At 35.8% G+C, this 13,807-nt stretch overlaps 1 protein-coding gene across 6 annotated transcripts in view; it reads left to right on the forward strand.

Moving 5' to 3' along the window:
• The window catches only part of AGFG1 (ArfGAP with FG repeats 1), a 36,074-nt gene extending 23,375 nt beyond the window's left edge, over nt 1-12,699 (forward strand). Inside the window, exons 6-15 of one of the 6 annotated variants that reach the window (XM_090147281.1) lie at nt 1,304-1,423; nt 2,032-2,103; nt 3,036-3,245; nt 5,309-5,492; nt 6,185-6,264; nt 6,514-6,606; nt 8,848-8,895; nt 10,277-10,435; nt 11,839-11,930; nt 12,284-12,699. In XM_090147281.1, the coding sequence (XP_090003407.1) occupies nt 1,304-1,423; nt 2,032-2,103; nt 3,036-3,245; nt 5,309-5,492; nt 6,185-6,264; nt 6,514-6,606; nt 8,848-8,895; nt 10,277-10,435; nt 11,839-11,930; nt 12,284-12,343 (1,118 nt within the window). In that variant the 3' untranslated portion in view covers nt 12,344-12,699. The remainder of the gene's footprint in view (nt 1-1,303; nt 1,424-2,031; nt 2,104-3,035; nt 3,246-5,308; nt 5,493-6,184; nt 6,265-6,513; nt 6,607-8,847; nt 8,896-10,276; nt 10,436-11,838; nt 11,931-12,283) is intronic. The other 5 variants (XM_031596339.2, XM_031596338.2, XM_090147283.1 and 2 more) reach the window with 5 other exon arrangements.
• Nucleotides 12,700-13,807: the final 1,108 nt, after the last annotated feature.

Here is a 13,807-nt window from a genome sequence, read left to right on the forward strand (position 1 = left end):
GTCTGTAATATAATACGTTGTAGTTGTTCAGTCTACACCCAAAAGATATTGAAGATATTTATCCATGTGACAAGTTAAAATGAGAAATGTCACAATTCTAGGAGTGACATCCTATTTGGTCAATTAAACATCTGTCTGAATATTCATTATCCAATTGATGCATCAATATTTAAAACATCATTTTCGTTTTTGAGCGAGTTGCAGTTCTTAATTTATCCCTCTTAAAGCTACTGGTTTTAAGAGGAAACAGTAGAATTCATAGATCTGTTCTGTATGTTTAAGACTTTATGTGGAGTTCAGGAATTAGGCTCCTAGTTCCTTTTGAGTATATTGATGTTTGAATGTTCAGCTATTTGAAATTAAATGGATTTTTTTTCCTTTTATTTCCTTTTATAGTATTCCACAAAAAGGAAGGGACAGACTGAAATTCTATTTGAAACTTTCTTGGATGTTATTTTGTTGTTACAGTCCATGAATGCTATCTTCTTGATGCATAGACACCATTGTTCACTACCTGCCAACTGTTGCCCAGCCAGTCCCTTAGCAGTGGCTGTCTCTCTGGCCAACTGCCCTCAGTTCTGTATGTTTTTCACATGATGCCCGATGGTATGGAATATCCCTTTAGTCAGTTTAGGCCAGATGTCCTGTTTCCATCTCCTCTCAGCTCTCCCCTGGTGCCCACTGGTGGGGCAGTACAAGAAGCTGAAAAACTGAAATGTCCTTGGTTCTGTGCAGCACTGCTCAGTAACAACTAAAACATCAGTGTTATCATTTTTTTTCCTAAAGCCAAAAAAAATGCATCATACTAAGCACTGTGAAGAAAAACAACTCTTCCCAGCTGAAGCCAGGACATAGGGTTTCAGGAAAGAAGCACTTTGTATTGTAGGAATTCAAATTGGCAGTATGTTTCAAGAATACTTTCTTTTTATTCCCAAAGAAATGTTCAGTTAGTCCACACATTCTATTTTCAAAGCTAACATTTGGGTTTGACAGGTAAACATCTTTACTCTCAGTTGTTTCTCCCAAATCAATCAAAATTGCAAACATTCTGAGTTGATCAGCTCATGCAGTTTAGTAGTAGCATCGATGAGGAGGAGGCACAGGTCTATGAAAATAATTCATGAAAGCTTGTTCCAAAACTTTCTATTTGTAGATTATAATATGACTTTTCTGGTGTGAAATCAATTAGGAGATGGGACACAACTCTTGGTGGCTGTCATGACCATAAATTCAGTTGATACATCTGTTTTTTGTGTTTGTTTCCCATATCCATTAACATGTTTTGTTCCTTTGCAATTTACAGCGCAGAACTCTGCAAATGCAGGTTTTGCAAACTTTGATGCATTTGGACAGTCTAGTGGCTCGAGTAATTTTGGAGGTTTCCCCACAGCAAGTCAGTCTTCTTTTCAGCCCCAAAATACAGGTAGAACTCCTAGCACTTTTGATCAATACTTAATTGAAATAATCCCTTACCTTTTTGTTGGAAGATACTTACGCTGAGTTTTTCTTGCACCTGCTACCTTGAATGCAGTCAAGCCATCTGAAGCTCTGGGGAAACTCAAAATTAATTCTTTCTGTTTGCTGTTGATTTTCTTTTTTTTCCAACACTGCTAAGAAGTCTGATCTTTATGGCACTATATGTTTGTTAGCTCTACACCTGAAATAACTGATTAAAGAATACTACTTTTGATTATGAATTGACTGTTTATCTTATAAGTGAAGAGCTTCAGACTGAAAAGCACATGGCAGAAATAAGTATGCCTATGCAAATGTGTAACTTGCACACATTTTAGTGTGTTTGGCTTCAGGTGTAGAGCCAGTTGCTAAGATTTATTTTTTACTTTTCTTTAGTTTGATCATGCTTTAAAACTTTTGCTTGAGCTTACACTTGCTGTTTGTCTAGATCTTTGGCTGACTGACTTTCTTTTCTTTTTTTTCTTTTGAGTGTGGTGTCGTTTTAAACTTTTTTTCAAATTTTCTTTCTCCCCTCTTATGTTAACTTTAACCCACACACAATTTCTGGCTGTCCAGCGTTCAGAACGCTTTCATCTAGCTGCAGTTTTGGTGAATTTACTTCAGCTTTTCCTCTCCAGGCTGTGCACAGTAAGTTCCACACAGTGGAGAACTCAGCTTGCTTCATTTTATGCCATTGTAGTATAGTATCATCATTTCTACTGTTGCATATGTTTTAACCTAACTGATTAAACTATTAGAAAGCTTTGTTTTTGTGGTATGAGTGGAATCCTCAAGCAATTGTTAAAAAATGTGATATGCTTAATGGAACATTTCATTTAAGAACATAACCTGCCTATATTGATAAAATAGTCTGGACAGTGAAGAGAGAGAAGTTCATGGTTTCAGATTTAAACACATTCAACTGTGTGGACCTAAGCCAGATTTTTTTCAAATTGATTTGTGTATCTCTTGGTATCTCAGTGGGAACTAGATTTAAAGGAAACTCGTTTATATACTATCTACCCCAAACTTTCTTGATTGAATGTAGTCTGAAAATATGAGAATAAAAAAACCCACAATTCTCTTTTAAGTATTGGCATTTAATCGTTCTTCTCTTGGGCTTCTAGGCTACTGGTTTTTTGCCTAGGATGGTGGCTGACGTCTAAGATGATCAAATACATCATACCATTAAGTAAATTCCAGTAGTAGTTATTCATTAGACACACATGACAGAAAATGAAGCTTCTCTATTTTGAATATTAAAGTTTCATACAAATATGTATTTCTTTAGTGAGATATTATTGCTGAAATTACTTTAACAGCTAATGGGAAGCACGTAGTTGTGACTGTTAAAATTTTCTGTCCCTGAGCTACAGACTAAAAAACATAGAAGATGGTGTTTTTCTGTTGTTGTTCTGTTTTTGTTTTTTTTACTTAGTGTAAACTTGAAGGATAGGAGTAAAGGGTCTCACCTGTGGGATGGGATAGTGGGAACATGTTACATCAGATAACCACAGAGAATTTAGAAACACTTCAAAGCTGGAGAAAGCATCGATCATGTTTAACTTATTTTGTTACAGGTGGAAGTGCTGGATCAGTGAATGCTAACTTTGCTCACTTTGATAACTTCCCCAAATCCTCCAGTGCTGATTTTGGAGCCTTCAATGCTTCTCAGAGCAATGCAACAGTAACTGGAGCCAGTAAAGCTGCAGTGAATAAACCAGGTCTCCAGTCAGCAGACAAATACGCAGCTTTGGCTAATCTAGATAATATCTTCAGCGCAGGGCAAGGTAATAAGTTTTATTCTTTGACATGCTTATACTACAACTTTATACTTCCCATAAGGATGGGTGTGTCTGTCAAATTAATAACTTTAAGCTATCAGTTTTTCTTCGCTTCATTGCATCTTTAATATGTATGGTATAAGAACAAGACTTTAAGGCATTGCTCCAGGATGTCTTCTCAAGACTGCTGCTTGACAACTTGTTATCAAGATGAATAACTCTAGTTTGAATATTTAAATGATGGGTCATGCAGTGAAACATACACTATGTATATATTCATGTTCAAGGCACATTATACTAAAAAAAAAAAAATCCTTCATATAAACATATAAAAATGTTATGTGCTAAAATCTGTGGTGAAGACTCTCAAATGGAGAACTGCAGTTTTTGCATAGGAATGCCAGGGTAGCTTTCCTATCTCTGACTCCAAAAGATTTTGCTCTAGTTTTTTTATAAACTCATTCTTAAAGCAACTTGTGGAGTTTTCTTGTGTACTAAAGAAATGCTGTCTTGAGAGCAGATTTCCAAATGCTAATGAAATTCAAGCTCAGTTTTATCCTGATATTGCAGAAGCACTGAAGTTGCACACATCCACAATATATGTGGATTTTTTTTCCATAAATGTATAGGCACATCAAAGTTTCTGCTTGGTTTTAATTAAAGTTCACTGTCAGTTAACACAGCTCTAGCGAAGCTAGAGTTTAAATCATTTTTAAGCAAGGATGCAAAATTCAGCTTCATTATGAATTCAGTACTAGTCTACAATAAGACTACATTCAGTCAAGTTGTCCTGTCTCCTTGGCTTAGAGATCTTTTTGAATGACCACAAATAAAGAAAAAAAGTATAAAGGTTGCAAAGAAATGTTCTCTTTTAATAGCAGAACTCCACTGGACATGAAGATAAGTAAACTTAAGCTCAGGCCTTCAGTAAGAAATGCTGAGGTGTCATATCCTACTTATCTTCTAAAATCTTCTCTTAAGAGTTCATTGATTCTCTTGATCTACAGAAAGATGATACTTTATTGTTATTTCTGGTTTTGTGCCATTTGTTTTCCTTTATTGTCATTCTTCAAGCCTGGTGACATCGTGCGCAATACTTATGCAATGCCATAGAATAGTCATTTGAGTCCATTGTTTCTGTAGGAATTAGCTTAGAAACTGCAGCTTTCAGTGCTTGTAAATGTGTATTTAGGAAGTGAAAACTTAAGGTTAGTTAATTTTAAGGAAAAAAAACTTTACGTCCCTCCTAAAGTAACACCTATTTGTTTCTGTGGAAACAAAAACTGGTACAAGCAGCTCAATAACACTTCGATTAGAGCAAATTCTCAGCTACAAAATGCTTTTTTCAACTTAGTCACCACCATTAACTATGTGTTTTAGTCAGTGATGGACAAGAGCCTCTATGCTGTGCTTGTTGATGGCAGGGTTGGAGGGGAATCTGCACCAGCAGAGGTGATTCATTGTTAGGTGCACCACCCACTGTTACTGTGCTCACATCCACTGTTTTGTCTCCATAAGTGTTCAATAAGTGTCCATGAATGTCAGCAGGTGCCATTTTTCCTCACAGAGGAGTTCAGTGACACACCTTTTCTTCATATGCATGTCCATGTCAGACTGTCCCTCTGCTGCTATCTGTTGCACATCAACAAAATGTAATGGGATATTGGTGGGAGGTACTGCCATACCACCAATATCTGCCTCTGATGTTGTGGGGCAACATAACAAAGCAGGAGACATTAGTTTTGGAGCAGCCCTTGTAGTTATTCTGTTATTCTTTTTTGCAAATAGTATATAAAGGTATTTATTGGTCTATAATGTGGAGCTTTGATCTGAAATGCTTCTTGAGGGTGTCTTTTTTTTTGCTGAGTTTATCTAGTTGAAGATGATAGTAGTATTGAGCCCTTATTTTCTGGGGAAACTGAAGACTGCAGAGCTGCAGTAGCATAACGCTATGCCATAGTTCATACATAGTTTTTTAAGTTTGAAGTTTATACATTAGTGCTTAACATTAGCAGGGCAGAAAGTAAAATCATCTTCATCATTTTAAATCTGTTTCTTTCTCTTTCTAGGTGGTAGTGAGCAAGGAAGTGGCTTTAGTACAGTAGTGTCTGCATCAGCAGGTCCTGTTTTGTCAGCCCCAAATCAGTCAAGTGCATCTTCAGACAAGTATGCAGCTTTAGCAGAGTTAGACAGTGTGTTCAGCTCCACCGCAACCTCCAGTAATGCATATACTTCCACCAGTAACGTCAGCAGGTACTTTTATTTGATGTAATTGACTTTTTATTGGCTTCAGCAAAACGCAGGAAAGTAGCTCAGAGTTGTTTCTTAAACAAACATGGTTTTAGTTTTATAGAAGATGATGAAATGTTTGCTGTTTAGAGTCAATATTGAAAATACTTCCTTTATTTTAAATAATAACAGTAATGTAAAATAGAGTATTACACCTCTTAGGTGGTAACACATTTATATACAGAGTATTTGTATGCATACCAAAAACCATAGTATCATCCCTGGCAAAAATTGCTCTTATTTTTCATATAAATAGTACTAATCACTTTTTGGATTGCTGAAGTAATAAATAAATAAATACCAAATAAATACCAAATGCCTTTTACAGTTATTGATATTAGAAGCGCCCCTTAAGGCTTTGTTTTGTAACCTTATCCTGATGGCCTCTATTCAATATTCATTCTCTTGCTGTTGGTGGAGAGGACTTTTTTTTTCATTGCTCAGCAGTTGTTACAGTCTCTGACTCATGCACTAGTTATAATCTCTGACTCAGGGCCTCAATTCCTTGCATTTGTATTGCAATTCTATATTGCAGTTAGCAAACTATGTGTAAGTATTCCTTTTCTATTTTTTTACATTCATTGTCAGCATGTAAAGTTGCATTTAATGGTTAAACAAACAGTTCTGATTTTTCTGAATGTATGAATTATTTTCAGCAATGCTTTTGGAACAGTACCCGTGGCTGCTACTTCACAGACACAGCCTGCATCTTCAAGTGTGCCTGCTCCATTTGGAGGTAATATAACAACTTTGCATGATAGACCTTACTCTTAGTTATTAATCAATACTGTGACACTTTTGATTTTGAAGTTGTCAAAGGACAACGAAGAAGTACTGTGATCTATGCATGTGATGCATTTCTAATTAAACGTTTTATTATCAATTACTGATTTCATGCAATTTTATAAAATATTTATTGTAAGCCTAATGTGAGTCAGACTACTTTTTAAAAGACTTTATTAAATAGTGTTTTTTAATCTTTCAGCAACACCTTCTACAAATCCATTCGTAGCTGCCCCTGTTGCCCCAGTGGCACCCTCAACAAATCCATTCCAGACCAATAGCCGAGGAGCAACAGGTTAGGAAAAAAATCACAGAACTTAAGTATTTAAAATCTTTTGCGATACTTGTATTGATTCTTTTTTTGTAATTGTGTATTTTTCTTAAAGATTTTTTCTACATTACTTGTCTTCAAGTCTAATGTGTTTGTTTAATGTAGAATTGCTTTTTTAGTTTTGCTTTTTTGTTTGGTAGCTTTTCTTGGGGGAATGGGGGGGAGAAGAGCTGAGGGTATTATCTTCTAGTTTCTGGCCCAGTTCTGCAACTTCAGATTCTGCCATGAAATGTCAAAGTGATCTTCATAAGATTTTTAATACTATTTGTACTATGTTGTAGTCTGTGTATTGCCAGTTGAGTACTATCCATGACTAGTATCTTAGCTTTGAAGTGTGCTTCACAAAGGATTGCCCTAAAATCTGGGATCTTGAAAACCCTGCTGCCAAGCTGGTATGCTTGATTGTCTACACACTCTTCAGTTTTCTTTATTTCCAAGCCCTGGAAGGTCTCAAATCCAAGGTCACCAGAGTTAGAACCAGATGAAGGAAGAAATTTATAGTATTGGGAAGAAATTCTTTAATGTGAGGGTGTTAAGAGACTCTGATGTGGGTTGGCCAGAGAGGTTGTGGATGCCCCTTCCCTGGGGGCATTCAGTGCCAGGTTGGACGGGGCTTTGAGCAACCTGGTCTAGTAGGAGGTGTCGCTGCCTGTACCGGGGGTTTGGAACAAGATCTTAAAGGTCCCCTCCAAGCCAAACCATTCTATGAAGCTTTTGGGCTGTTAGTTTTTCACAAGTTCAGTTATTCTATACTCATCAATCTACACCTGTTACCTCTACAGGATGTTAAATGGATAAAGTGGAGGTAAAAGAGGTGGCATATCTAAGAAGGTGCCTAGATTTAGACAAATACACTACAGCAGAGAAACTGAAGCTTTGAATTACCTTCGTATTTTTTCCCTGTTAACTGTTTTGATTCAGTATCTTTCTGAATTTAATATTTTGCTGCTGTTACTTATTGTTTTTGGGGTGGATTTAAAAACAAAACACTATCTAACTATCTAACATTCTGGAATGTATTTCACAAAAGTCTTAAACTCTTCAGCTTTGTAACAAAATGGAAAGTCTCACTCTACTTTAGCTGAAATTTACATAAGGCATGCAGGGCCTGTATGCTGATACTCAGCTGTGTCTGGAATAAAACTTTTGAGAAGCAGAGAAAACCATTTAAATGGGATCAGAAATCGATTGAAGTGAATACACAGATGGAAGTAGGTGAATTGATAGCCTTTTTTTCCCCTTTTGTAACAATAAATGTACAGTACTCAAAATTTACATTAATTTTCTGGAGGAGGACTCTATAGTGTCTTAATTCCATAGATAAAAAACTTGATCATATTTAAAATAAGAAAGTTAATAACAAAAATCTTGCATTAATCTACAGAGCATCAGTCATGGATTTAGGTGGATGTCATACTGTGATAACTTTCCTCTCTAATGATGCTGCTAAACTTTAGTGCTTTTCTGCACCACTTGGCCTTGCATAGACTTAGGTCTGCTGATGTGTATGTATTTTAACATTGAATTGTGCTTTATCAAAGTTCTAGGTAGGCTGAATTACACTGCTCAGGCTGACTTAAAGCTGAGTTGATCATGTTCATGTCCTCTGCTAAAATGTTTGAGTCACTTTTGAGATATAATTTAGTTCATTCATTAAATAGCTGAATAAGTTGAAGTCTTTGCTCTCTTGGATCTTATTTAGGAGCTTTAGAGCCCTTAGATGCAGCACTCTAAGTAGGAAGGAGATAACTTGGACTTTCCACCCAATGGCAAATTATGAAAGATATCTAGATTAATCTGTTTTACATCATTTTTTTAAATATGGTAACTATCATTCTGCCTTCTAAACAGCCTTTCTTGACTTGCAGAGGTTCTAGCACATTTTCAGCAGTAGTGATGTACAATGTACTAAATAAGAAATGATGACTAGAAGTAATGATAATATCATACCCCTTTTAATATAAGATGTAAACTTGTGGCTTGTCCTTTTAAGTTGAATGTTTTCTGCATGAACTATTTATTACAAGGGCCATCTGATTTGTAGCAATTATTTCTAATGACTTGACTTAATCTGACACAGGTAATGCTATGGTTGAATTGTTTGCTGTGTGTGTATATATATATATTAGTAGTCATCTAAGAAATTACTGTTCAATAGTGTATAAATGATTTGACATTGTCTGGTCTCTTTGTGGCTTCCATAAGGCCTCTCGGGAGCAATGCACTCTCACATATTTCCTCACGCTCATTTTGGTAGGTGGCCACATTTGGTATAAAGTTTCTTGTGGCTAGTTGTTCTTGCTTGTAAAACCTTATTGGCAGCTATCTGGTTCTCTGCGCGTAGAATTTCAGAAGCCTTACATGTTTTATAATGCAGTGGGTGTGGGTATCTGGCAACTCAACAAAAGGAGAGAAGAGCACAGAAATCTATAAAGCAACTAAAACAAAACCATTATTGATATCCTCCACTGTCACGTTAGAATGACCGTTTGAGTGACTCTTGTCGCTTGTTTTAACAGTAGTTTGATACCTTTTGTGATATCCCAAGTTGCTGCTCAATTTGTTGTGATTTTGTTTACAGTTCTATCAACTTTTCCTGATGAATATTTTCTCTAATTTTTACTTTATAACGATGTCAGTACATTAGTTCTGTGTGCACTTTTCCTGTAGTTTGTGTATGTAATGTCTTGCCCTTGAATACTTTTGGGGTGAATTTTTGAAGCAGTAATTAAGCTAAATTGATCAAATATCCTGATTTTTTTAAACGTCACATACATCTTATACAAGCCCCCAAATTTAACATTTATCAGTTTGAAAGAGTGGTCTTGTTTATTGTTGAATTAGAAGAAAATACCTGATGATGGTACTATTTGTACCAAAAGGTTTTCCATATGCTTTTCCCTACAATCATAACTCCCAAAAGACTGAATAATGGTTTTGTTACTGTATTTTTGCACTTGATGTGCTCCTGTTTTTGTTGAAGGCATGTAGAATTGTATATGTGCTGTTACGTTCTTTACTTGAGATGTTTCAGCAGAGAATCAGATGAAGATTTCTGTTTTTTTGTTTGTTTCAAGTGTTACTTCAACAGTGAGAGTGTTTGCACTAGGAACTTTGTGTGCGAAGTAATATGCATGGTGAGAATTTCCCTTAAAGTGACAATAAGGATGGGATGGAGATATGGGATGCATGTATCCCTTAAGTTTGTTTTTTTTTTTTTTTACTTACTGTAATGCAGCTTGAAGTAGGAAGATACTGCTGTGCTTTCCTTGGTAGAGAAAAAGAAGGGCTTGTGCTGCCTGGAAGTGCTTGCTTCTAATGCGTGCTGACTTTTTCCAGTAAAACCTCAGGGCTAAGTATTTAGTGTAGAAAGTATTGAAAACAATTTTTCAGAAAGCCTATCTGTACTGGATCTAGCAAATGTTAAATGATTTCATTTAATTTTGAAATGCAAAAGTAAATGATGTACTTAATTTGTGGTGATTCAAGGTAACAAATCAGTGGATGCAGGGTTTAAACAGAACTTTTTTATGATCGTTGAGTCATTTGGAGACTCTTAATATGGCATTACAGTAACATCTTATGGGAAAAGTGATTTCTTACAAATAACTGAATGTTATTTTTTGCCTGCCAGCAGCAACATTTGGTACTGCATCCATGAGCATGCCTGCAGGATTTGGAACTCCTGCCTCCTACAGTCTTCCTACTAGTTTTAGTGGCAACTTCCAGCAGCCTACATTCCCAACCCAAGCAGCTTTCCCCCAACAGACTGCTTTTGCTCAGCAGCCAAATGGTAGGTCTATACACTTTAGATCACTTTCTCCATGTTTCTGTTTTAAAGAAATTAAGTCAGTGATAACAAGTGCATATTTATTTCTATATGAACGTTGTAGTTAAATTAGTGAGTGGTTCCGCTCACACAGCACTCCATTGGCTCTGTAGTTAGTATTCAGGCTTGACTGTGCAGTAATGAAACTGAAACTTCACCATAATTCATATAAAATTAAAATATTCAGAGATGTAACAATTCCAAATGCAAGGATTGTTTGATCTTTATATAGAGTGTGCCTGCAACAGGTTGCAATATTTTCTATAACTTGAAGAGTATAGGCAAGAGAAAATCAGAATGCTTTTTCCCAAAATCTAAATGATGAAGCAACATTAGAAAAAGCTTGTATGTAAAAATCAGGAATTCATTAGTTCTGTACAGTTTCAACTGAGCAAAAAACTCAACTATAATTTTTATGCTTTCCTGATGGTATCTTATTGTATGATTTTGCAAGTTTTCTCTTGTTAAAAAGCTTAGCTTTTTGATGCTGATGTGTATCGTGTTTAAGCTTTTAAAAAAACAGTTCTCTGCTCTACTGCACAGTGCTCCTGAGCGTTAACATCTAAAGATGCTGTAACCAATACTGATAGTATGAATACTTCATAAATATTATCTCAGAGTGCACTGTTAATGGCAATGTTAATAGCAAAAGCAGTAATTCACCGAAGCAAACTTATGGAGAAAACATAAACAGATGTAATTTAGGCTGCTTGTCTACCTGAGTGAAAACTCCTGCAGACAAGTGTATATATTTCATTGCTATTACTACACTCTACTTTTTAGTAGAGCACTGAATATGGATCACTTCTAATTTGTTATCCATGTGACATCATTCTGAGGCAGATTAAGGATGCTCACGTGATAATACAGCTGAAGTGTGTAGCAGTAGCTCTCACTGAGGGTGCTGAGATCTTAATAGCTGTGTTCTGAACTGGTAAACAGAAGCAAGCCGTGAGCTAAACTCGTTCAAATTTTCATACCACATTTGTTGCTTTTCAGGTGCAATGCCCAAAGCTCTTACTGAATTTGAAAATTCTAGTCTTTGAATTTCAACATTCATGTTACTTGGCTAGAGAAGAGATTGGGAAGAGAGAGAGAACTTTTGCATGTTTAAATTGGGAACTGATCTTGCTAATACGTGTTTCTTAAGAACTGAAATGAAAGTATGTATGTGAGGAGTCTAAATAGATTAAGCTACTAAGTGAAAACTTAGTATTTAGAACTTCTTAAAACTACTCTCGTTAGGTAAGATAAATCCTGCTGACTGGTGCAGTCCAAGCTTTCCCTTTGTTTTAGCTTGGAAGCTTACAGCATATAACTTAATTGAAGATTGATAGCTGGTAGTAATACTTTATTATCTTTCAAAGGTGCAGGTTTTGCTGCATTTGGACAGGCAAAGCCTGTAGTAACTCCTTTTGGACAAGTTGCAGCTGTTGGAGTATCTAGTAACCCTTTTATGGTGAGTTATTGCATATTAATAACCTGTGCATGTCTGAAAAAGCATAATCTGTAATAATTATAGATGCATGATTTTTTTGCTTCAAATAAGGGAAGGCAACATATGAACCTCTTAAATGCAATTCTATATAACAATGCTGTGGCATTTATGAGGCTGCTCAAATCAAAATAGAAGTATCTATATACTGTAGTCCTACAGTAATGTATATTTAGATAAAACATACACCAAAAAAAAGAACAACCTACAACGCAAACCAGAAATATTTCTTAATAATTTGTTCTGTTTCATATACCTTGTATTTATGATTTGTGATTTAGAAAAATTTCTTATTTTATTCTTTCTGTTTTCCTCAGGCTGGTGCACCAACAGGACAATTTCCAGCAGGAAACTCATCAACCAATCCTTTCTTATAGCCTTATAGACACTTTACCCAAAAGAACTCTTATGTGGTCACATAACATCTCTGCGCCTCTTGCACTGTTGTCTTGTTTCACTGATATTAGCTTTAAACACAAAAGAAGTCTTTAAGAAGTTAAAATGAAAGCCTGCATTGTGTACCTTTGGGCGGGGGGAAAGAACACGAAAAACCCAACAAGGAGTCATTCCCCTCCCCTCACACACACACGCAAACAAAGAAAATCAACCCCTTCCCTTCCACCTCCCCAGGTAATGATGTGCAAAACAGAGGGCTGTGGTAACATCCTTGGACCTGTGAACTGGCAGGAAAAAAGTAGCGGTATCATGTATATTAAAATTGGCTAATAAGTTATTGCAGATACCACATTCATTATGCTGCAGTACTGTACATATTTTTCTTAGAAAATAGCTATTTGTGCATATCAGTATTTGTAACTTTAACACATTGTTATGTGAAAAATGTTACTGGGAAATAGATCAGCCACTTTAAGGTGCTGTTGTATCTCTTGGAATGAATGAGCTACATCATTTTAACCATTGGTATTGGAAGTCATGAAATTAAATTGAAGGTTTGTTCATTTCTCAAAATGTTTTCCTTTCCTAAGAGCTCTTCTATTTATACATGCCTAAATCTCTAATGTTAGAGGGATACCTGTCTGCATAATAAAGCTGATCATGTTTTGCTACAGTTTGCAGGTGGAAAAAAAAAATAAATATTAGAAAAAAGAAGTGTAGCTTTATTTCTGTGCAGTAACACTTATTTGGGTTAGAATGTTCATATTGTGAATCTCATACACAAATGATCTATCAGAAATGATGTGCTCAGAAGTAATTTAAGTTCAATTTTCATATCCTACAGTCTTGAATACGTCCTCATGATTAAGCGTGCTGTTCAAGTGAAGTGGCTTATCTATCAGGAATGAGTTTACGTGAACTCTTACATAACTCTGATAATAGCTATATAATGAAGGACACTGAGAGCACTGAGGTGAGTAGTGACTTGAAAAATGGTTTGTTGCTGAAAGACAGCTGCTCACAGCTAGTGATGGAGTCTTTGAACATGACTTAGCTGTGATCACAACAGTACACATGACCTTGGTACCACAGATTGAGTAGTTCTTTTTATTAAAATTTGTGTATATTAGTAAGACCTCCAGTGGAACACTAAGTTAATTGATTGGATTTCTTAATATTCTGGAATGTTTTCTGCCATCTTAGAATAGTATTTGTAGAGGAAGAAATGTCTGGCTTGTCTAATCTATGGTAGAGAAGTTGCAAGAAGAATGCAAGCATCAAAGTAATCAGTGGTGGAATTTAAACACTGATAACTGGGCTTATGTTCAAGCATAACACTGAAATTAAACAATTAATGTACACATGCTGTGAGTACCCAGACCTCAAGCTTAAAGGAGGGTTTCTGGCCAGCTGAAGAATAAAGTTCTAACTTTAAAAATAACAGG

The sequence above is a fragment of the Phasianus colchicus genome, chromosome 10 (genome assembly GCF_987193195.1).
Source record: "Phasianus colchicus chromosome 10, bPhaCol1.hap1.1, whole genome shotgun sequence".
Taxonomy (NCBI): Eukaryota; Metazoa; Chordata; class Aves; order Galliformes; family Phasianidae; genus Phasianus; species Phasianus colchicus.